Source organism: Adiantum capillus-veneris, chromosome 28, assembly GCF_014529385.1.
Source record: "Adiantum capillus-veneris isolate H3 chromosome 28, ASM1452938v2, whole genome shotgun sequence".
In the NCBI taxonomy this organism is placed as follows: Eukaryota; Viridiplantae; Streptophyta; class Polypodiopsida; order Polypodiales; family Pteridaceae; genus Adiantum; species Adiantum capillus-veneris.
The window spans coordinates 110872714-110894026 of record NC_140958.1 but is presented as its reverse complement, the minus strand read 5'-3'; the positions used below and the strand labels follow the sequence as shown (position 1 = coordinate 110894026).

At 44.5% G+C, this 21313-nt stretch overlaps 1 protein-coding gene across 1 annotated transcript in view; it reads right to left on the bottom strand.

Annotated features, from left to right (window-relative positions):
* LOC147421096 (uncharacterized) overlaps positions 1-17756 on the bottom strand; it is a 33411-nt gene extending 15655 nt beyond the window's left edge. The window contains exons 1-2 of the mRNA XM_086504972.1: positions 17601-17756; positions 17463-17524 (exon numbers count right to left, since the gene is read on the bottom strand). Of these exons, the coding sequence (XP_086361098.1) occupies positions 17463-17524; positions 17601-17658 (120 nt within the window). The 5' untranslated portion in view covers positions 17659-17756. The remainder of the gene's footprint in view (positions 1-17462; positions 17525-17600) is intronic.
* Between the last annotated feature and the right edge of the window lie 3557 nt (positions 17757-21313).

The following is a 21313-nucleotide window of genomic DNA, read 5'->3' as shown; positions in this document are numbered from 1 at the left end:
CCACCGATCCTTTTAACTAAGGATAAGATCTTTGCAGCACATGAAATTGTCTGGGATTTGGACACAGCCTACGGGCAAGTTAGGAGAGCTATTCTACGCTCTCAGGAAAGGCATAAGAAAGCTGCAGACAAGCACAGGAGGAATCTAGACTTAACAGTCGGACAGTTAGTCTTACTCAAGTTTGAGAAGGCAAGACTTAAGAAACAAGCATCTCATAAGGGGAAGGTGGTAAAACTTTCTACCCGTTATTATGGGCCGTTTAAGATCATTGAGCGAGTGAATGATGTCACCTTCCGATTAGAGCTACCGCCTAATTGGAAGATCCATAATGCTTTCCATGTCAGTTCACTCCGGCCGTATGCGGGACCGCCTTCGAGCCAGCCTAGTGCTGAGGAACTTCCCGAGGTTGAGGAAACAGAAGAAATACTCCAACCGGAGCAGATAGTAAGTCATCAGGAGCGGTCTCTCAAATCCAGAAAGATAACACGGAAGTATTTGGTTAAGTTTAAGAACTATTCGAATCTAGATGCTCAGTGGATGACGCAGGAGGAATTAGCAGCTTATCCCGAGATACTGGAGGTATATGTCCAAGCACTACAGTTGAGGTCAACTGTTTAGCATCCAGAGGGATGTTGCTAATAGGAACTATTTTCTTATTTTTAATAATCAATCTCTTTTTTAGGATATTTTATTGTGTGCACTAAGAACTGTTAAAAGATTGTAGCTACAGGAACTGCCATCAGGAACGGACAGCTCTGATGTGTCATTTGATGGGTGACGGTAAACATCGCGAAGGAGTTTCCGTAAGTTCGGTGGAAAGGGCCGGGTTACGAGTGCCCCTGATGCGTCACATGATGGGTGACGGGTGCATCAATAAGGGGGCATCCCGTAGGCTAAGGAGGAAATCTGAACTAAGTAAGAAAATACGCGTAAGAACGCAAGCACAAGAATAAAGATGGGTTCAATGAAGCTTTTTACGAAAAGCAAGAATAGTCGCGGGAGGACGGATGTTTTCCCACGAGGAGTCTGTGTCTGCATTGCATCTGTGTCGTGTCCTGCACCCGGGGACGCCTGGAATGTGTCCGTGTAGCATTGTTTTCATTAACTAAGTGAGTTTTTAAAGTTTGAACAGGTTCACACTTTATTTTATTAAAGTGGCCGGTCACTTTTAAGTGACCAGGCCTTTATTAATAAAATAAAGCAAGTCCCTCAAAAAAAGGCAGCGCTAAAAAGCTACGCAGGGGGGGGAGGGGGCCTGAATTCTCTCTCCTCTCTCTAGGAGCGCCAGGCTCTGCTTTCTGGACCCCTATTCCCACCGGGTGCCAGACCCTATAAAAGGGTAGCCAACGTTCCAGTTTTCACATGCCGGAAGCCGCAAGAAGTGCTAGCGCTGGGATTCTGGAGTAGAGGCTGGTGACGGAAATTGCAAGTGTTCGCATGACGACTGAGTACAGAGGTTGATTCTCCGAGCAAGGAGCGACAGGTATAAAGTGTTGATATGCATTGAGAATTGTTGCTTTGTGTGGTTTGTTTTGCAGGAATCTCCCGTCTTATGGGAAGGCCCTTCACGGGAAGTACGGCTTCACGCCTAGGTCCCTTACGGGAAAGTACGGCTTCGCGCCTAAGTCCCTTACGGGAAGGAACGGCCTTGTGCCCAAGCCCTTTACGGGAAAGCACGACCTTCGGGTCTAAGATTACACAACGGAGGGGTTTCCTCGGGTTCTCGTGCTTGTATAAGAATTCTCCCTGAATAAAAGAATACTCTTAACGGGGGGGGGGGGGGGACCAGCCCATCTTCTGGTCCCCAATACTGTGTTGATCTTCTCCCTTCTCTCACCTTTTGCAAAGTATTTTATTTTATCAGATTTCTAAGTGCTCGTATACGCTCCCGTTTTGTGATACTTTTGATCATAAATGTAAGACTTCAATTAATCCAGTACGTCTGAATTTGCAATCTCATATTGCCCATCTGTCAACGGGAGGAAAGATGACAAGAATTGCAACCGTGTGCCAATGTTCTCCCAACCCAAATCAGCCCTAGCGTTTTCATCAATTAAGCCTGGCGTTTTTGCATTGCAAATCAGCCTTGACGGTAGAAGATTCCAGCATTCAGCATAGTGTTTTTGCATCAAGCATCAAAACATCCCAGTGTTTTTGCATTGCAGATCAGCCTCAGCGTTTTGCAGATCCACGACGTCAGATCAGCCCATTGAGTCAGCGTTTTTAGTTTTCAGCATTGTGACTCCGCAACAGAACCCCCTCGCAGATCTCACCTTCTCGCAGCAGATCCTCGCCGCATGGTCAGATCCACCGAAGTTTGCAGTTTCAGCCCGGAAAACATAGATTTCAGCATCTGCGTTTTCAGCGCGTCATCGTCGCATCGTCGTCATCGCCATCGTCACCGACATAAAATCAGAATTCAGCAGATAACAATTTGCAGAATTCAGCCATTAGCGTTTTCAGATTTCAACCCGTCTCGTCGTCGAGCTCATTACAAGTCCATTGAATTATAGAGATTTGTGCAATCAATAGTAGACCACTCCCGCCATAGAGAGTGGGGCCTTCGGAGGAGGGTTTGACAACATTCTGGTGTCGTATTCTTCTTTTTCTATCTCTTAGTCTCAGCACCTTCATTCACAATGTTTATCCACTTTGTTTGTGATCACCTGCACTCTCTCACTAAAGGAACCGAAGGCTCTCCCTTCTGTAAGTAAAAGGAACCTAGAGCGCAGTTCGGAGCACTCATCTTGAGCAAAGTTCAACATTCACTTCCGCCGCACCTTACATTGGTATCAAAGCTTTGGCAGTGTTCTGTATCACTCAAGGAAAGAACCACAAGAATTTTTTTTGCTTGTTGCGGTCGCAAGTAACCCAAGTCCACTTGGGCGTGTCGATTCCTAATCATGTTTTTGAAGAGTGACAAGAAACCCAAGAAAGAAGGGCTTGTCCAGCCTCCCCTTGTTCTCTTTTCACTCATTGAGAGCGGACCGTGCACTTAGCGATCGGCCAATCGACGTGAGGTGGGAAAAAGCAACCTTAGTGTGAGCGCAAGGCCGCCAAGGGGTGCGCCCCCGCGGGAACGAGAAGAGCTCGGGTAAGAGAAGATCCTTCTCTAACACAGATTGCAAGCAAAAGAAGAACCTCAAGACTCAAGATCCTCAAGAACCCAAGAACCCAAGAACCCAAGACCCACAAGAACCCAAGTTCCTCATGAACTTAAGAACCCAAGACTTCAATGTATGGTCATCACCCGAAGCGGAATGGATACTTCGCATGGATGTGATGAGCATGGCAGTGGCGAAGAAGAATTTTCCCCACTAGGAGGTTTTTCTGACCCTCCTCCTTCCCCATCTACGACAAGGATTGCACTAACTCCTACCTATGGAGGCTTTCGACAAGATGATGATGGACAGGAAGTTAGAACACGAAGCAAGAATGGCAAAATTGGCTCATGCACGCGAAGAAAGAAAAGCAGAACGGGATCGCGAGCACAAAGAAAGAATGGCAGCCATAGAGAGTGTGCGCGAGCAAGCACGCTTGGCGGTCGAAGAAAGAATGGCAGCCCTAGAGCGTGAGCGCGAGCAAGCGCGCTTGACGACCGAAGCCAAGAGGGTAACCTTGGAGCGTGAGTGTGAGCAAGCGCGCTTGGCGGCCGAAGATCGACAAGCACAGAGAGACAAATACATGCATCAGTTGGTCCTACTTTTTTCTAATGTGCAGGCGCAGATTGAACAGAATCAGGAGAAGAAGACTCTCTCAGTCTCTTCTTTTCCACAGCACGACACACCTGATTTGCATGATAATGATAAGCATGATGAATTGCATGATCAAGATGTGATTATTCACGAGCATGATGATTTGTAGGAAGAAACTGTGATTGTTCACAAGGATGATGGTTTAGTTGATACTTTTTCTAGTGAAGCTAACCTCATTGCAGATTCGGTCAATCACGAAGAACCGATCTTGGCTCTCGAGTCAAGGTCCAAAGAACCCCCACAGGGAAGATTCGATCAATCACGAAGAACCGATGTCACAAATTGGTGACGTATCATGCTTGGACACTGTTGGGAAGCAGAGGACACAACCACACAGACCCCGGACTGGCTAACTGTGACACATGGCAACTGTATGGACACCTGCGTGCTGGACTGGCTGACTACTGACGTGGCAATTCCATACGACTGCTGACGTGGCAACCCGCAAATCGCGGCGGATTTTACGGAAGCTGAAAAGCTACACAAGGCTTGAATTCCACGCAATTTTGAAAGTTGCTTTATTTTACTAAAGCATAGGAGAAAGAGAGAGAAAGAGCCTTTGCTTTATTTTTCAAAGTTTTTAATGCTTTTGAGTTTACCAGCTTTTGGAGGCTTTGCTTTTAACATCCCTTGTACTCTTTAAATAAGCGGATAGGCCTCTCACAACTCAAGGCATCTGGACGTAGAGTCTGAGTGTGAGCGTCTGCCCGCACTCTTGTACTTTGAACACAAATTAATACAAAAAGAACTACCGAAAGGGGCGCCAATCTTTGGGGCCAATATCTCTAGGCACGGAACTCTGCCGGGCCAGTGTCGAATCCATTGTGAACTGTGAACTGTTTGAAGTGATTATTTGTGGTGTCGTGGTAGATTCTCGACTTGGAGTGTCCAAGTCTGTTACAGTGGTATCAAAGCACCGCCGATTTCTCTTTTTACGGGAAATCGGATCCCTTTTCGCGACACCTATGGCTTCAGGCAAAGATCAGTCGACTTCCTCTGCATCCGGCGATGTTGGAAGAGATCACAACGAAGATTCACGCGAGTATGGCCCGCCTCGACTTTCTCAGGCGGAGCTCGAAGAGATGAAGCATCAACGATTGATCGGCGAAGCAACAAAGATGATGCTCAATTTTGCGAAGGACCCAAAATTTGCAAAATATATGAGCGAGACCTCTTTCGATGAGGTGCATACGCAGTGGAAGAAGACCACAAAGCCACCCCTCAAACCGGCTCTCAAAAAACCTCCTACGCCCAAGATGTACACAGAGCAAGAATTAGAAGAGGTGGTTGATGCACCAATTGCTTAGCTTTTTGACGCGCAAAACAAAGCTAAAAAGCACGACAAAAAGCAGAAGAAAGGCGTTGACTTCCCAGGTTATTTGGATCGTCAATCTACTTTTAAAAAGGCAAGAAAGCAGAAGAAGCGTGTTCAATTTGAAGGAGTACCCAATTCTTCTTCTTCTGCTGACAGTTCTTCTAGCTCATCTGACTCGAGCGAAGAAGATAGAAAAGGTAAAAAGCGAAGCAAAAAGAAAAGCTTCGGGAAGGGCAAGAAAAAGGCAAAGAAGTCTAAATCTCGCCTCGTGGTTAACAGTTCTACAGAGGACTCGTCTTCAGATAGTTCGAACTCTGATGACAGCATCTTTTACGCAAAGAAGAAGAATTTTTACAAAGCCAACCAGTATGACTTTCTAGAAGACAAAAGCAAGAAAGTCTGAGAGTTTATGGAAGGTGGACAGCTCCTTCAAAAAATTTGCATATTTGGGACCCTTTGAAAACCTCATCAAGTGCTTAGCATAGGTACTAGCTTGCAGTTTTCGTTAAACTCTTGATAATGAATGAAGAAATGCCGCCAAGGGCGCTCGACTTAAGGGGCAACACTTTCTCAAGAGTAACGCCGCCTCTTCCCTCTTGTCCTATTTTCTCTTCAGCTTAGTTTCATCGTTCGGTCTGTTTTATTTTAGTTTAAGTGAAAGCGAACAATCAGACGGTTACAAATTCCGCATGCAGAAAACTCTCTCTCTCTCTCTCTCTCTCTCTCTCTCTCTCTCTCTCTCTCTCTCTCTCTCTCTCTCTCTCTCTCTCTCTCTCTCTCTCTCTCTCTCTATATATATATATATATATATATATATATATATATATATATATATATATATTACTTGAAAATCTCCCAAAATGCCTATGTGGTGCGTATTCTGAGAGCAAGTACATCACTGTTTACGTAGCAAGCCCGTAGGCATCAAACGGAAAACTGTAAAACGAGATACAACTAGATACATGGCCAAACCGAAAAGACTGAAGCATAGTTAACCGGAACGGGAACAGGGAACGGGAATGAGAGGGTCCGGAACGGGACGAGAACGGGGAGGAGGAGGAGGAGGGGGGGGAACGGGAACGGGAACGGGAACGGGAACGGGGCCAAAACGGTCCTCCTAAAGTAAGACTTGAATTACCTCCATTGAGGTTAGTCCCAAATAAACTCCTAAACAACCCCAAAACTACCCCCTAACTTGCCCTCAAAGTGCACCAAATATGTTCCCCGAATAGCCCCAAATCTGCCCCCAAAAGCCGCCTACCCGTTCCCCCCCGCATTGTCGGGGGATATGTGTTCGCTACGTGAGCCGGGCAAGCGCCGAGCCTCTCGCTATGGGAGGTGTGAAAGGGAGAGAACAAGAACAACATGTGAAAAAGGCTATGTCAATCACCGTAACCTTCAATTAATCAAGTTAAGCTCTGAATACATTCTGCTGGCAATAGCCAAGTCGAACTGTTAACAACACCGACACTTAGGTTCATTCAAATCAAGGAGTTTACGCTCCCATTACAGTTACCCGGACCGTTAACAGCTCCGTGATTTAACAAAAAGGATTAATTAAGTTTACGATGCTGTTGATGATCAAAATTTTCCTCCATGTTGTATTTCCATCCTTCGGATGTTGTTGAACTTTATATATTTGCATTGCTTTCTATTACTGAGCTCGAGAGATCTTTCCTTTCTTTAACCTAGCACGTCCGGTGAATCTCCTTCTTCTCCTTTGCCAAGCTTTCCCTTGTTCTGACTCTTTGCTTCTCGAGAGACAGAGAAAGAGTGTTTGACCGCTCCTCCCTTCACGCCTCTCCTTCAAACTCCTCGCCTTTCCTTCGAATCCCTTTGCCAAGAGAGAACTTTGCCTCCTTTACCTTGTCGAGCATGAGAGCGAGAGAGAGAGAGAGAGAGAGAGAGAGAGAGAGAGAGAGAGAGAGAGAGAGATCAAAGCTCGAGAGAGAGATTGCTTTTGCCTTGCCTCTCGATGCTTTGTAATAGCCAACGATGAGCCGAGAGTGAGATCGAGAGCCAAGATGGCGAGCCTCTGCTTCCTCCAACTTCTTTGCATGCCCTACTCTCGTATTCCCGCCTCCGGTCTCCTTCGTCAAGCCGAGGTTACTTCCTTCTCCTCCTCGACTTGCTCTCAAGCATGAGAGAGAGAGAGAGCCGTTTTTGTTCTCCAAACGAGAGAGAGAGAGAGAGAGAGAGAGAGAGAGAGAGAACCCTCTCCTCCTTACCCTCGTTCTCCTCTTGCCTTTCCTCGCTGCCCTCGTTGGCTTTTTCCCCTCGTTTGCCCCTCCAGCTTATCTTTTTTTTTTCGTTCACTCGTTGAAGCCTCCAATTTGCCCCAGCACGCAGTCACGACGCCGTGACTGACGTGGCATGGGAGTGATTGATGATGATGTGGCAGGCGAGTTTGACCAGCGGCGTTTGCGGCGAGATTAGAGCCGACTATCGTCGCACCGGCATGCTGAGCAAATTCCGCTTCTGTCGCGCACTTGTCCAAGATCGCCTACGACTGCTGCGAGCCTTTCTCCTCCCGCAGTCTCGTTTTCGCTACTGTGGACGCAATTGCCTTCGTTCTTCCTTGGCTTCACACACCCCCTAACTTTAGGGCCACTTTAATTCTCAAGTGGGCGGGCGGCCTCCCTTTGGTTGCCTTTGGGCGGCCATAGGTTGAGGCCCTTAGCCAATGTTTGAAGGGCATCATATTTACTCGCATAGTGGCCATGGCCCTTGGGTGCCACAGTTTAGTGGGCGACCTTTGGGCACCACATTAGGCATTCATAGCGACCAAAGCATTGCCAAGCACAACTTATTTCTCCCAGCAGTCCTTGGCTAACAATATCTTCATGAATTTCGATGTCGTAAAAGTCTTGATTAGTGCCACATACCGCAAGAAGCAAGTATAAGTGATTGCATATGACGTAAGGTCTTCCCATCACATTCAGTCAAAGAGTGACAGACTAGCCAAGCATTGCCAATTACGACTACCGCCGGCCAACATTGGGTAGTCATTGCCGTACATACCGGCCAAGGCAATGTAGTAGGCATCAAATTTGGCGTACATATCGATTAAAGCACTGCTATCTCAAGCACTTATTCTGTTATATTCAAAACCCTTGCTACTGCTCAAAACTCCGAGACGGCACACCAACTGAGCGGATCGAAGTGGTACGGAGCTGGCCCCCGGGGAATCTTTAACGGCTAATATCTTGGCAATCGGAACTCCGAACGCTGATCTGTAAAGACCGACGCGCTCCACAAAGTGAGCACTTCAAGCTCGTGCATTCATTTCATTTATGTCACCTTAGTTGCAATCGCCCAATCCGGTACAGATATGCAATCAACTCAAACTTCAATATGCCATAACTTCTTCACCGTAGCTCCAATCGATGAGTCGTAAAGACAGGCCGGTAGAGCACTTTAAGCACTGCAGTTCTAGATCATAATATCCCATTTGTGATCACTTCAAGCATAGTCCTTTTTAGCATCATTTGGCCCTTTAAAGCCGCATCTGGCATACATCAATCATTAAGCTTGACCTGTTAACAAGCCCTGCTCACTACTAAATAAATGTGTAGGCTTCAAACTTCAAAGAAGCTTAGCTTGCATTTCTCTACTCTTTTTCTCTTCATGGCAGCGGAGCTGCACGTCAGCATTTCGTCGTTCCGCATCATGTTCCACCTCGTTCCTCCCATTCCGGAACACCGACAAAACACCATTCCGGGTACACCCCGTTCCGAAACGGCGTTCCCATCTCCGTTTCGAGAACAGGACTCGTCCGGAACGCCGCTTTGGAACGTTTGGGCTGTATTCCCCCCGTTCCCTGTTACACTGGACTGAAGGCTAGGGTAAAAAACCTCTCCTAAAGAGAATAAAAGTGTCTTAGCAAGCTAAATGGAGTGAGGATGGAAGTAGCCTCTAAAAGATAGGCACTTTGACCAAAAGCCCATTCAGCCAGCTGTAAATCAAGAACCAAAGCCACCAAAAGCCACCATTGAGCACGTACGAGAAGCTCGGTGTCGGGCAAACCCCGTCAACCGGTAAAATTTGACAACAAAAGGTAATGGCGGAACAGGTTACAGAAGGGAGAGAGCAGTTGGGGACGAAGGTGAGGGTGAAGAGGCAACTGACATCACCAAGAGACTTCAACAAGATGGCACGAGGTGGTAACAAAGCATTGCACCAGAGCAGATGTCACAAAGTGATGACGTGGCGGATAGCAGAAACCCTAATTTCTGCCAGAAACCCTAAAATTCCTGCAAACCCTAATTTCTGTCAAAAACCCTAATTTCCGGAAATCGCAGAGGCGGAATATTTTTATTAAAAAAAATGGAAATTTTGAGCGACGCAAATCTCAGCTTTTCGCTTTGATTTGGGAGAAAGAAAGAGAAAAAGAGAACTTGCTTTTTGCTGACTCTCATTGAGAGAGAGAGAGAGAGAATCTGCTTTTGCTTTCAAGCTTTTGGGGTTCTGCTTTTGGGCATCCCTTGTAACCTTTAAATTAGTGGTGAGGGCCTCACTTCTCAGAGCATCTGGACGCAGAGTTTGAGAGTGAAACCCTAACCGCTCTCTTGTACTTTGATGATTGATTAATACAAAAAGAAATACCGAAAGGGGCGCCGGTCTTGGGGGCCAATATCTCTAGGCACGGAACTCCGCCGGGCCAGTGCAAATCTATTGTGATCTGTGAATTGTTTTGAAGTGGTTATTTGGTGCTGTCGCGGTTGATTCTTGACTTGGAGTGTCCAAGTCTGTTACAGTGGTATCAGAGCACGGCCGATTTCTCTTCTACGGGAAATCCAATCCCCGAAAATTTTTTTTCCGCGGCACCTATGGCTCCAGGCAATGATCAGTCGACTCCCTCTGCATTTGGAGATGCGGGCAGGGATCACAAGGAAGATTCCGGCAGAGAGTACGGCCCGCCTTGGCCTACTTAGGCGGAGCGGCGAGAGATGTAGTGTCGCCAGTTGATCGGCGATGCAACAAAGATGATGCTCAATTTTGCCAAGGACCCGAAGACGGCAAAATATATGAACCAGACCTCTTTGGAAGAGGTACAGATGGAGTGGCAGAGAACTACAACACCACTCCCGAAACCCGCTCTCAAGAAACCTTCTGTCTCCAAGAAATATACGGAGAAGAAACTGGAGAACGTGGTTGATGCACGGATTGCTCAGCTTTTCGACGTGCAAAAGAAGGACAAAAAGCACGGCAAAAAGCAGAAGAAAGGCACTGACTTCCCGGGATATTTGGGTAGTCGGTCGACATTCGACAAGGCCTTTAAAGAAACTGAAGAAGCGCGTCAAGTTTGAAGGCCTACCCACTTCTTCTTCTTCTTCTTCTTCTTCTTCTTCTTCTTCTTCTTCTTCTGACAGTTCTTCTAGCTCTTCAGACTCGAGCGAAGAAGACAAGAAAAGCAAAAAGCGAAGCAAGAAACAAAGCTTCGGAAAGGGCAAGAAAATGGCAAAGAAGGCTACATCTCGCCCGCAGACTGACAGTTCTACTGAGGACTCGTCTACAGACAGCTCAGATTCCGATGACGGAAAGTTTTATGCGAACAAGAAGAATTTTTACAAAGCCAACCAGTATGACTTTCTCGAAGAAAAAAGCAAGAAAGTCCGAGAGTTTAAGGAAGGTGGCCACTCGATCAAGTTTGATACTTTTCAGGATACTCAGATGCTTCGAAGGCTTTGTCTTTTATTCAGCAGTTTGACATCGCTTTCGCGGAAGGATGCTATTCAGAGCACTCCAAGATTCAGAGAGCTACCTCTTACCTTAAGGGGAATGCTCGTACTTGGTGGTCCACGCTTCTTTTAACAAGAGTGCGCCAATTAAATGGCTGAAATTTAAGAAGCTTTTTATTTCTTCTTGGTTGACGCAAGAATATGAACGAGATGTACGAGCTGCTTGGAACCATCTTCGGATGACCAAGAAAGATACAATCAATGCTTATTGTGAAAGATTCTGGAACTCTTTTCTACCCGCCTCTTCATTCAAGAAGATCTCGTTCAGAGAACAGATTGAGCGGTTTACCTTGGGTCTACCTACAGAGATCCGAGATCATTGCTTGGAACAAAAGTCAGCTTCTATTCAGGAGTTGATGAGTCATGCGAAGCGGGGCTTTGCCATTCACTCTGGCAGTCTGACCTACCCCACAGATGAGGCCATGACCCAACGAGCCGAACAGACTTCTGGGAATGAAAGTAGAATGAAAAAGAGCAACCCAGAGAAAAAAAAAGGATGCACGACCCAAGTTTACTCCTGAGGAGAGAGCTCGCTTCATCAGAGAGGGGAAGTGCTTTGGATGTGGGGAACATGGACATATCTCCGCGAAGTGCCCTGATAAGGCACAGAAAGAACAGAATGATAAAGACGACGACAGGTCTTAGAGTTCGAGAGCAGCTGAGGAATGTGGCAGAAAAGGCAGATAGAAAAGCAGAACTGGTACCACATGGCGTGGGACCTGCACCGAATCTAATGAATGAAAGTACAAACTTTGCCGCTTTCGGGGCAAAGTGAAGGATCAGGAAGCTCTTTTGAAGGAGCCAAGGCCAACTTCTTTTCACTTGGAATTGGCGGCTCGATTTGGAACTACGCCCGACAGACTGACGCCACAGGCGGAGGTAGTTCGACTGGCACCCGGATGGGATGTTGCCATTACACCGAGCATTGGCAAACTTTGTTTGCAATGACAGGGGTGTTCAGGGCACGCGAGTGACGTTCTACTCGGGATCCCTTGGTACCACAAGAACTACGCCGTGGTTGACTACCGGGCCGAGAAAGCGACTTTGATAAATGAAGGGCTTAGAGATTGTACTTGATGAACTTCAGTTTCTTACTCATTCTTTTGGAAGAGAGCTGAACGATGGATAAAGGTTGAATATGTTTTGACCTGATCAAAAGAACGCCAAAATTTTTCTCCACACTCATGCCGATTGCTTTTCAGAGGGCCTGAAGATCAAACCATTGATCTGATACTTGGAAGCACGCAACCGAATCGGCCACCTTACTGTGTGAGCCGAGTACAGAATGAAAAGATGATGAACCCAGTGAAGACCTCTTGGAAAAGGGTCTTGTCCAGCCTAGTACTTCACCGTATTGCTCTCCAGTGTTGTTGGTTTTGAAGAAAGACGGATCTTGGAGAATGTGCATCGATTATAGCACTCTCAACAAAATCACCATCAAGAACAGATTTCCGATTCCTAGGATCGATGATATACTCGACAGGTTACAGGGATCCTCGTGCTTTAGCAGGATTGACTTGAAGAGTGGATATCATCAGATCAGGATAGCGCCAGGAGACGTATACAACACAGCTTTTCGGACGACTTTTGGGTTATTTGAGTTTTTGGTGATGCCTTTTGGCTTAATCAATGCTCCTGCGACATTTAACCGAATGATGGACAGGATTTTTCGAGAGTACAGGCTATTTGCTGGCACTTTCTTTGATGACATCATTGTTTTCTCCAAGAATGAGGCAGAACACAGAGATCATTTGCTTCAAGTCTTTCAGGCATTACGAGATCACACGTTAGTGATTAATGCAAAGAAAAGTGAATTTTTCCTACCAGAGATACACTTTTTGGGACACATTGTGTCAGCAGCAGGAGTGCAAATGGACCGGGCCAAGATAGAGACTATCCGTGATTGGCCCGATTTGAGGAATGTCCATGAAGTTAGAAGCTTCTTGGGATTGTGTTCGTACTACAGGCGGTTCATACGAAAGTTTGCAGAGGTTGCTTCCCCTTTGCATACCTTGACACAGAAAGGGGTACCTTTTTCGTGGGGACCCACAGAGGTGACTGCCTTTTGGACATTGAAAGAGAAATTGACTACAGGACCTATTTTGACTTTGTCGGACTTGCAGAAGTCATTTGAAGTATATTGTGATGCTTGTGGTCGTAGTCTGGGTGCGGTCTTGATGCAAGAAGGCCATGTCATAGCTTACGAGAGCCGTTTGTTCTCTAGGCCGGAGATGACAGCACAGATCTATGAGAAAGAGCTTTTGGCGATTATCCATGCTCAGTGGCGGCACTACCTACTCGGAGCGGATTTTACTGTCTTTACAGACCATCAGAGTTTGCGCTACTTCTTGTCACAGAAGCAGCTTTCAGAAAAGCAGATGCGGTGGGCGAATATCTTGTCACAGTTCCACTTCCAGATTGTCCATGTGCAGGGAAAGAAGAATGTGGTGGCAAATGCTTTGTCTAAGAAACCGTTGGTTCTGGCTATTTCCGCGATACATCATAGGAGCTTCGAGGATATGGTCGATCGGTATGCCACAGATACAGATTTTGCAGATATTTTCACACGGATACGGGATGGGGAAACAGTAGCTGGATACTCCCTTCGGGAAGGCTACTTGATGAGAAAGACTATGTTGTGCGTTACACAGCCATTAAGGGATAAGGTTATGATTGAATGCCACTGTCCACCTTATAAGGGTCACCGCGGCATTGCTACCACCATGAAAGGGGTAGAGAGATATTTCTTTTGGTGGAGACTCAGGAGGATGTGGAAGAGTTTGTGCGCAGTTGCTTGGTATGCCAGAAGGTCAAGTTTGACACGCATAAGGCACAGGGATTGTTACAGCCTTTACCCATACCCACCCGCCCCTGGGAAAATATTGAAATGGATTTCATTTTTTTGATCTCCCGAGAATACAGAATGATCACGATGATTTTTCGATTACATGGCACGTCTGAGACGATTCTCTCCGACAGAGACCCCAGATTTATGAGTTGGTTTTGGAAGGCAATTTGGGAGAACATTGGCACGCAGTTGCAGTCCTCGTCATCATTCCACTTGCAGACTGACGGGCAATTTGAGATTGCCAATTCATTGATTTTAGATTTATTGAAGTCTTGTATCTCGGATCAGAAGACTCAATGGGAAAAGAACTTACCTTTGGTGGAATTTGCCTATAGTAACACGATACACTCTTCAACAGGGAAGACGCCATGTGAGATTGTTGAAAGTGCTGCGAAGGTTCCATCCTTCCTGAGCACGAAAGATTAGATATTTGAAGCGGATGAATATTCGCGAGACTTGGATACGGCTTTTGCCAAGGTTCGCGAGACTTTGCAAGAGTCTCAAGAACAACAGAAAAAGGCAGCGGATCGCCATCGTCGCGACTGGAAACTGAAGGAGGATGATTGGGTGCTCTTACTTTTGAGAAGGCAAGCCTAAGAAAGAAAAAGGGAAAGGAGAGGCTTTTTCCAAAGCTTAGTATGTGATACTACGGACCTTTCCAGATTACTGACAAGATAAATGATGTATCCTTCCGATTGAAACTGCCAGATACTTGGAGGATTCACAATGCATTGCATGTGAGTCTCTTGAAACCTGTTAAGGGTGATGTGCCTGATGATGGGGAGCCTGATAAGCAACCCAAAGTGGAAGAAAACGAGGAGATCCTTGTTCCTGAACAGATTTTGGCACATAATGATACGAAGAAAGGTATAGTCCGACGGCGGGTTCTTGGTTAAGTTCAAGAACTTTCCTGCATTTGATGCGAAGTGGATGGAGGAGGAGGACCTAGCAGATACTCCTTGGATTGTGAAACTTTACCTCGATGTTTTGGTTTAGCATAGTCTACTCCAAACGGAACCCAGAATTCAGCTTGGCCGGAGATCTGGTGCAGTGGGATACACAAGAGGGGAGTCACTCCGCTCCCTTGTCAACAGATGCCTCGATTTTGATACTAAAGTCACTGATGTCTCTTTGAGCTTCAAGGATACTGAGAGCTGACAGTATTCTGCTGGATGACTTTATGAAATGGAATTCCTGATAATGATATTGATTTGTTCTTGACTTCTTGTGAGTGCAGGAACTGATAGACGAAATGACTGGAGCATTTTGGTCTGATTGATCTCGAATAGACATGGTTGCAATAGGGGTTAGTCAATCGGACATCGATGAGGTCCCAATTGGACCTAGATGTGATTGCTAGCTACATTACCGATAAATCATGGTCTAAGATCCGAATGAACGTTGAATGTCATGTGATGTCCTGTGATGTCTGGTGATGTCCTGTGACGTCGTGTGATGTGACTATCGATTTTGTACATGTGCTAGATGTTTGTTCCTAGTACGTAGGTACTAACAGTCAGTGTCTGCTAAGACGGTTTATGGCTTTTGTCGGTTTTGCAAGCGTAATCGCGGTCGATTACAATGCTTTCAAGAGGGGGGTATGTCACAAAGTGATGACGTGGCGGATAGCAAAAACCCTAATTTCTGCCAGAAACCCTAAAATTCTTGCAAACCCTAATTTTTGCCAAAAACCCTAATTTTCGGAAATCGCGGAGGTGGATTTTTTTATTTTTTTTATTTTTTTTTGGAAATTTTGAGCGACGCAAATCTCAACTTTTCGCTTTGATTTGGGAGAAAGAAAGAGAAAAAGAGAACTTGCTTATTACTGACTCTCATTGAGAGAGAGAGAGAATCTGCTTTTGCTTTCAAGCTTTTGGTGCTCTGCTTTTGGGCATCCCTTGTAACCTTTAAATTAGTGGTGAGGGCCTCACTTCTCAGAGCATCTGGACGCAGAGTCTGAGAGTGAAACCCTAACCGCTCTCTTGTACTTTGATAATTGATTAATACAAAAAGAAATGCCGAAAGGGGCGCCAGTCTTGGGGGCCAATATCTCTAGGCACGGAACTCCGCCGGGCCAGTGCAAATCTATTGTGATCTGTGAATTGTTTTGAAGTGGTTATTTGGTGCTGTCGCGGTTGATTCTTGACTTGGAGTGTCCAAGTCTGTTACAACAGACAAGGAGCTTTCATCCAAAAGTGCAAGCAGTCCACTTGTTGAAGGTGACTCTTGAAGATTATAAATGAAGAGGGAACTCCAAGAAGACAATGAAGGAGGTTCTAAAAACTGCGTCCAAGTGAAAACCGTTCAAAGAGTCCTGGGAGAGCGAGGAAAAAGAGAGAACAAATAAAAACAAAAGCAAGAAAAAGGAAAAAAACAAGAACAGTAAACTCAAGAGACATGCATCTACACTCTCTCTCTCTCTCTCTCTCTCTCTCTCTCTCTCTCTCTCTCCCCCAACCCAAAAGCAAGTCCTCAGAGGGCAACGAAACACACACTTGCACTCACACACCCACACGCACATTGAAAGATACAATCAAGACCAACCAAGAAACAAGGAAAGAAGAGAAAAGAAAGAAACAAAAAAGGAGCAAAAAGAAAATCACCCACAACAAGCAGGGCACCGAAGAAGCGACTCAACCAACAAAGGGAGAAATGCCATAACAACTGGCAAGAAGTTTGCAACATCAAGAGGAGGATGGCTGGTGTGGAAGGCGAGGTCGCGCAAGCAACCTTCTTCAAGCAGAGACAGCTGTCCTGACGGACTTCATGTTGATGGATGATAGGCAGCACCTCCGGAAGCGAGAGTGTGATAGCAAAGGAGAGGGATTCTGTAGACGTTAAGCAATCACCGTAGTTGCAAAATACGATGGTTGCTTAAGGTGGGGAGCCATTCGTCACAGCGGAAAACCAATTTACTGCGTCCAGGGTCCACCACGTGGAGGTCGCTCCCCCAGGGACCTCTCTCTCTCTCTCTCTCTCTCTCTCTCTCTCTCTCTCTCTCTCTCTCTCTCTCTCTCTCTCTCAAACACAAACAACACACAAGAATCGGTAAATGTTAGAATCCCGTAGAAGAACTTCTTGTGTTTTAATCTTGATAAAAACTTATCCGACCACTTGAAGGGCGACTTACGAGGCTCAAACTTACCAATCCTTCCTCCTTTGAGGAGCTATTCTAGACTATAGATACAGTGACAGTTCTAAGAGTGCTCACACACATTATCCCCCTGGGAACGTGGTCACACACATTATCCCCCTGGGAACGTGGTGAACAAGAAGTAGGCACATCAAGTATAGAGAAGTAATGGCGAGTGATCAATCCACAAAGGGGAGTAAGCCCAAAGCTTTACAAAAAGCTTCAAACTTCTCTTGAAGCATGACAATGCAAAACAAAATACCTTTTGATTTCCTATAAATGTTGTAACAAAAGTTTGTCGATTTCATCAACACCCTGGGTAGTTTCTGAAGGCAATGTACACCCTTCCACAGATATAAACAGCTATATGGACTCGCCACGAATGGTATAGGCACCAACATGAAGCACACATGATTGACGTAGGACCATGGCAATGTTTAAAGCCCAGCTTTACATCAAGTCCGGCCTTGTTGGTGAAACACCCTATTGTGAAAGGGTTCCTAGTATTCAATGGTGCTCGTCACACGAAGGGTGCCAGGCGCTCTCTCTCTCTCTCTCTCTCTCTCTCTCTCTCTCTCTCTCTCTCTCTCTCTCTCTCTCTCTCTGTGTGTGTGTGTGTGTGTGCGTGTGTGTGTGTGTGTGTGTGTGTGTGTGTGAGAGGAAAGAGCACCTTCATCTTGTCAACCTTGGCTTTGAGTTTCTTATCCAACTTTTCCTTCTGTTCTCTCTCGCCTGAAGAAAATGAACTGGATGAGTGAGTGTGAGTGCGCGTGAAAGCGTGCGTATGTCGAAGAGGAATCGATCTTACGCTTGAGGTCGAACTCATGTTGCTTCTTACGCTTGGACAAGCTGTTCTTCTTGGACATGGCGAATCAAGCCTTTGATGCCACTACTGGTCCTCACTTGAGTTGAGAGCTTGCCAAAAAGGAAATGGCACACTTAGGTTAAAATTTGAAGCATTTCAAGGCAAGCTCAGAGTCTATCGAGAGTTTTGCAATTTAAGTGGGATAAAAATACACTAAACTCCGGTTTTTTGCAAACACTCCTTAAGACTACCCAACCAAGCTTGCGCGTGCAACGTGGAAGCCACCTGGCACAAATGAGAAAAATGTGTTGCAGATAAGAGAAGGGGGAGAGGTAACCCTCTGCCCAAGCTCGGGTGGGGATTGAGCGTATAACAATGCATTGAAATATGGGCAACGAACTTATAGGCTATAGAGGGCAGGTAGCTGACAGTTTGTTCACTCTTATAAACGTAGATGCATATAATGTGTATCTAGCCTATTTGTACGGCCCACAAGGTGCCCCTTTAGAGTGTCACGCACAAAGATCGTGCCTTTATATTAGGAGTAAAAACTCCAGTTTGTCGTCGGAGTAGCCATGAGCATATGTCCAAAGCAATCTTTAAATCATGAATTAAAAATCTAACAAGTATTAGAACCTTTTCTTAAGGTACATATTGTTCACACATAAAATAAAAGCCCGAACGTGTATGTTTAAAACCGTGCATTGGGGAACACATTTTTTACACAAACATCCATTTTTCAAGGCAAGCTCTTGTAAAAACATCATAGGCATCCACAATCATCGTGAAAACTGTATTGTTGCATTGACAAGTTTTCATTTTTTGAGGGGTCTACATATTGCTCTCTTAAGCAAGTCACTTGAAGGTATGATCGCCCCAATGGTGTGACCACTCAGTCACCCAGTAAAGCACACACACATTTTCAATTTGTAAAGCGAGTAGACACTACCCTTCTATCCAAGCTTGCATGTAGTAAAACCGTCACACAGTATGGATTTAGACATTATTGATGCAAGATCAAATTTTAGTGAAGAAGGATTTCATAATGGGAGATGAACTCATGCATAAAGACCTTTGGGAGCTCTTCGAAGATGGAGAGCAAAGTTTCCAATTCAATAGCCTAGAATGGAAAGAGCAAGGCTTTAGATATAATTGCAAACTAGTTGCATGATGATATGCTACACCACATTTCAAATCCAAAGTGGCAAAGAAGCTTGAAATGAACATGTCAAACTTTTAGGATCACAATCGAAGAACTGTGAAACCAATCTATTAATGCAATTTGACAAAATGCAACTCTAAACCAATGTTGATTCAAGAGTATCGAAACACAACTTGCAAACATTGGCAAGCAACTTGAGAAAGATGAAGTTGGTGCAGTCTTACTTAATACAGTAGGCACACACAACAATGTTCTGAACACGTGGTAATCACCTTCAAAGGAATCTCAATCTCTCTCTATCTCTCTCTCTCTCTCTCTCTCTCTCTCTCTCTCTCTCTCTCTCGGCCTATTCTCCATGTGTAGTTGTTGGGAGAAGGGGAGACCGGATGCTTGGACAATTCAACAATTCCTCACAAACATCACCGTCAACTTGTCACCTTCTCTCCCAAATCCAAGTACACACACACCTAGACTAGCACAAAACACACACACATAAAGAGAATAGATTTGACAAAGACAGAGTGTAAGAGATTGTAAGAGATGTAGACATGATTAGAGGGTACACAGCATGATTTAGCGAGTCTAAGAGAGAAGAGCAAAGAATCTTGCAAGTGAATGGCTTAAAATCATAGCCCCAAATTCCATTGAACCCCTTCTCATTGAGTTTGGTATTAAATTTATTATTTGAGTTTGGAGTGCCAAGATTGGAGGTCCCTCTTTTACATCTAGACCACTTTAGTACTTGAGTGGAGCATATCACTTATTGCAAGCCCCTCTTAGAGTGAGTTCCCACTATCCTATTTACAAAGCAGTCATAGTGGCTTATTGATAAAAGATCTAAAATACTATGAAAAGGTAAAATGGTTGAGAGTGTTTTTATTTGCCAGCGCCTCCTTTTCAACTCCCAGAATTCCAATCTGCAAATCATCATCAACTCACTATTAGTAAAATATAATAGAGAGCACGTAATTAACCATTACACTAGCTATCCCAATTGCAGTGAACCACACACAACAGGAGGGTGCCCAGTCTCGTAACATCTCTCCCACCAAGGATAGAAACTATTCTTAGTTTCTCAATAGAGAATCAACTGGACCGTGAGTGATGGAAAGTGTGGAGAAGGTACGGGAAGTTGCAGAAAAACTTTTTAGGCAACCATTTGGTATCTTCTCTAGGGTGGCCTTTGAAAGTTAAAAGTTAGTGGTTATAAACCATGCCAGTGTGTGTGGTGGTGGTTTCATGGTCAACTATTTGGTCAGCAAGGAGTTGCTTTTCTTGATCAAGAAGTGTGGGTAGGGGTCCTCCAAAGGGTTACAATTTGGATCAGTGTGAAGGTAATTAGCTATTAATATACATTACAAGGTTAGGTATCATGTTTAAATATGCTTGGGCATTACTCCATGACCCAAAACATAGATACTACCCCAACATGAGTTGAGGGCATGGAGAATGGAAAAAATGTTAATATTTCTCATGCCTAGTATATCCTATAGTAAAATCCATAGAAAGTGGCACATAGAGTGGCTAGAAGTGTGATTATTTGAAAAAAAAACTTTGCCAAAAATTTAGTACCTGCTAGGGGTAGTAAGCCCAAAGCTACAAGATATTCAATACCTTATCAAATTGTTAAATTTTACTTTTCAATCAAATAAATAAATGCTATTGTGGAGAAATTGGTGTATTTTATTATACAGATATGTTTCTAACTAGAAATTGAGTCAGCATACTAGTAGTAAATAAAGTTAATTGTGTCATTTTACTCAAAAATCAATAATCTTGACATTCGGCGTTTTCATAGATAGTGCAAACTATTATAAAGTGGATACTTATATGAGTTTGGAGCTCACAATTCTTGAGAGAATTTGTATTGAAGAGCGATTGCCTTGGGGATGTGTCAACATTAGAATTAAAATTAGCCTCTGTGCCTTGATTAGTAGCATGAAGATTGAAAAACATATAGCATGCAAGTATCAATGTTAAGGTATAATTTTCATGTAATTAGCCATAAATGATAACAACAAAAATGTTGTCATGAACATAGTGATCGAATCATAGTTGGCTACCATTGGTTAGTATTCACAATGCATAGAATGCACTAAAGTTAAAACTTATTAGCATGTATAGGGACCAATGAGCAAGATGTTAAATCTTAAAGCGGTTTGATGTAGAGAATTCATTTCACAATTACAAAAGGAAAAGAAGGGAAGAAATAAATTACCACAAGTCGGCGTGGATTCTTTTAAGATACCTACTTACAATTGACATCAAAACTGGAAACATAGTAAGCTTAATAAAGTCTAAAGCGTAGATGATATGAGTTTTTGTTGGAGTTATTACCCGTAACAAAATTAAATTTGATAACCTATCAAGATCATAATAAGTACAAACTGCTTGCTTGATCAAAAGTTAGGAATCTATTGTTGAAAACTATGTTAAATAAACACATAAGAGAATAAATGTGGACATTTCAACAGCGATAGAAAATACTTATCGATTATATGAAAAAAGAAAATTATAGTAGATCAACATGTGTTCAAACAACCCTCACATTATT